Source organism: Cynara cardunculus (assembly GCF_001531365.2).
Source record: "Cynara cardunculus var. scolymus isolate 2C chromosome LG 14, CcrdV1, whole genome shotgun sequence".
Taxonomy (NCBI): Eukaryota; Viridiplantae; Streptophyta; class Magnoliopsida; order Asterales; family Asteraceae; genus Cynara; species Cynara cardunculus.
Window position 1 is genome coordinate 11442928 of NC_037541.1, and position 2798 is coordinate 11445725.

A 2798-nucleotide genomic window follows, 5' to 3' on the forward strand; every position below is an offset into this window, starting at 1 on the left:
AAAGAGAAAAGAAAATATATAATATTTTTTAATATTAAATTATTATAGAATAAAAAATAATAATTGTAATAGTATATATTTATAATAAGATAATTAAAAAAATTAGTATAAAAAGAAAAAAGACAACAAAAAGACAAAATTACAAAAAAGAAAACAAAAAAAGTAATGATCACATAGATGTATAGGGGTGCCATAAGGGTGCCATTAGCCTTCCCCTTAAATTAAACTCCTCACTTCTCCGCTCCCCCTTCCCACAATCCCTCATTTCTCTCCATCTCCCCTGGCGTCATGGTCTCTCTCTAAATTGGATTGCTTATAACTGATACGTCCTTCAAATCTGTCACCCACCCATCTTAAATCCATATCCTGTATCAAAACTATACCCTTAAATCGTTCTCTGATCTCTCTCCTTCAGTCGAAGACTGCTCGAGAATTATCTTACATAACTACACAAAAGATATTTCATCATCTTCTTCTTTCATTCTCTTTGATTATAATTCATACAGTAGTTTTAGTGAATTTTTTAGTATCATGAAGTTTATTATGTTATTTGAAATCTTTTTTTTCTTCAGAAAGTTGGTTAGAGACGAGTACCAGAAAAGCTTGTGTTTTGATATAATCCTTCCCTTGACCCCAAAAAAGAAGTGGAGTGCTCTCAGATACAAGAAATCTTCCACGTGTCTTTTCTTTCAAATATGATTTGAGGGTTTTTTGGTTTGAAACCGTATGGATAGATAGATTGGGGAGAAAAGAGGGATTCCTAACTGTAAAACAACTGGACGATGGCATCTCATGCTGTACGTAACTGTGCAGTGATGAACCAAATTTTAGAGTATCATCATTCCTATACATGTTATAAGATAAACTAAAGTCATCTTGGTCTTCATTATTGTCATCCTCAATCAAGGGCAAATAACACTAGTTAAGACGTACCGTGTTTGCCCAACAATCCCTATGGTACAAGGATCCGGCTCTGGTACCACCTGACATTTGTCACGTCACGTCCCATAGCGAAAAACTGACTAACCAAATCACCTCTAAATAAACTTAAAACCATGGTGGAAGTTATTGGTAGCCCACAACTTAGCTTATAAGAAACTTACAATTGAAAATCAAAACGACGACAGATCATTCGCCAAAATAAACGACAGCTTGCAACGAAAACCGACACAAAGTTGCGGGTTCATTAAGTGTGGGCAATTCTTCAAAACGTTACTAATGTACATTTCTTGGCAAACCCTATATATAGCTTACAATAACTTCCATCCACCCCAAGCCGAAAAACCGTACCCCGATGAATAAACATTCGGTTCATCAAACTCCTCCCCCTTTCTTACAGTCAAGCCGCTATTTCTACGCAAGTTAAAAACACCTATACCTAAAATCTGTTGCAATCTGTTCAGTCCGTCGTGTGATGGGGGGTCGGGGGGATGATGCTATAAACCCAGAAAACGGTTTATTCGATTCCCGCTTTAGAATTCTTGGGCGTCCAAATCCGGCTTGGATGGATACTCGATGCCTTGAAGGGCGGGCATTTTTCGCAAATCTTCATCACAATAAGCTGGAATAAACCAATACCTCTGTACTGTTCCAAATACCTGACATTTTTCACCAAATTCTTAGTGAAAACGGGATAAATAAAATCAATTTTAATGCAAAAAAGGAAGAAAACCCGAAAAGCATGGTATATCCCACTAAGAAGTAGGATCTACGGGGGAGATTAATGCAGACCTGTCCTCCATCCTAAATGGTAAAGCGAGTGTTTCCATGAGAACCCCCGGTTTGTGCAAAAAAGAACAAAATGGAGATAAAATTCTATATCCAGTGGAAATTTTCCCAATTTACCATTGTACTTGTTACAAAGAATCAAAGATACCAATGGGTCATTGCTCGAGCGGGACCCGGGCTACTGGTACGGCCCAACTCTCGGGGAGGTAAGGGGTTCAAACCTCACAAAGGGAGAGAAATGTAAACGAGTATTTCCCGTAAATAGGTATTGAGTCCCTTATTGCCTCAGGGTGGGATATACTGGGTTCATTCGAGTCCCTTATTCTAGCATTTATTGTAGGGGTCTACTTTTTAGATATTTGACAAATAGTCAAACATTTTACTGTTCAACGGGTCAACCTGTTTCGCTTATATCCCACGAAACTACCAAATGTGAAGTCTACGTAAGGGCAAAACAGTAAATAAACATCGGTAATTAGAAACTGGGCTTCAAGTTACTAATCACACGTTCGATTCATAACGTTATAAGCATAATACTCCCTCCTTCCCATTATCGCTTCAATAATGACAAACTAAAATAGAAATAGAAATGTGGACACTTACTTTGGAACAAACTAAAATAGAAACATGGACACGAGGAAGTAAAACTTCTGCCAGAAACAGAAATATATGGGATGGGCATGGTACCTGTTCAAAGTTCCTCCTGCGACCAAGATCATAACGCCATTTTGGACTAGTTTTCTTCTCGTATGCCTGATCAATCCAACGTATATCAATAGCTAATCAGTGAATATAAAGTATATGCGTTTTAAAAAGAGGGTGATGTTAGTGCATCAACGATGCTAAGCTCTGCAACGTTGGGGCGGGGACATATAAACCAAAGAAACCCAATAAATCCCACTCAAAAGTAGCGTCTGGGAGGTAGAGAGGCTGTTTCTGAGAAGACCCCCCGGTTTGTGAAAACTTATTTCAATTTTGGTTTGCAGACCACCCTGAAAATGAATTCGGGCTCCGACCCTGATAGCAAATCTATCTGGTTTCTTCTCTACGCTCTTATCCCCCCCCCCCCC

At 38.5% G+C, this 2798-nt stretch overlaps 1 protein-coding gene across 2 annotated transcripts in view; it reads right to left on the reverse strand.

Annotated features, from left to right (window-relative positions):
- Nucleotides 1-1083: 1083 nt before the first annotated feature.
- LOC112526993 (probable protein S-acyltransferase 14) overlaps nucleotides 1084-2798 on the reverse strand; it is a 5700-nt gene continuing 3985 nt past the window's right edge. For both annotated transcript variants that reach the window (XM_025137456.1, XM_025137457.1), the window contains 2 exons: nucleotides 2416-2481; nucleotides 1084-1598 (listed from right to left, as the gene is read on the reverse strand). In XM_025137456.1, the coding sequence (XP_024993224.1) occupies nucleotides 1473-1598; nucleotides 2416-2481 (192 nt within the window). In that variant the 3' untranslated portion in view covers nucleotides 1084-1472. The remainder of the gene's footprint in view (nucleotides 1599-2415; nucleotides 2482-2798) is intronic.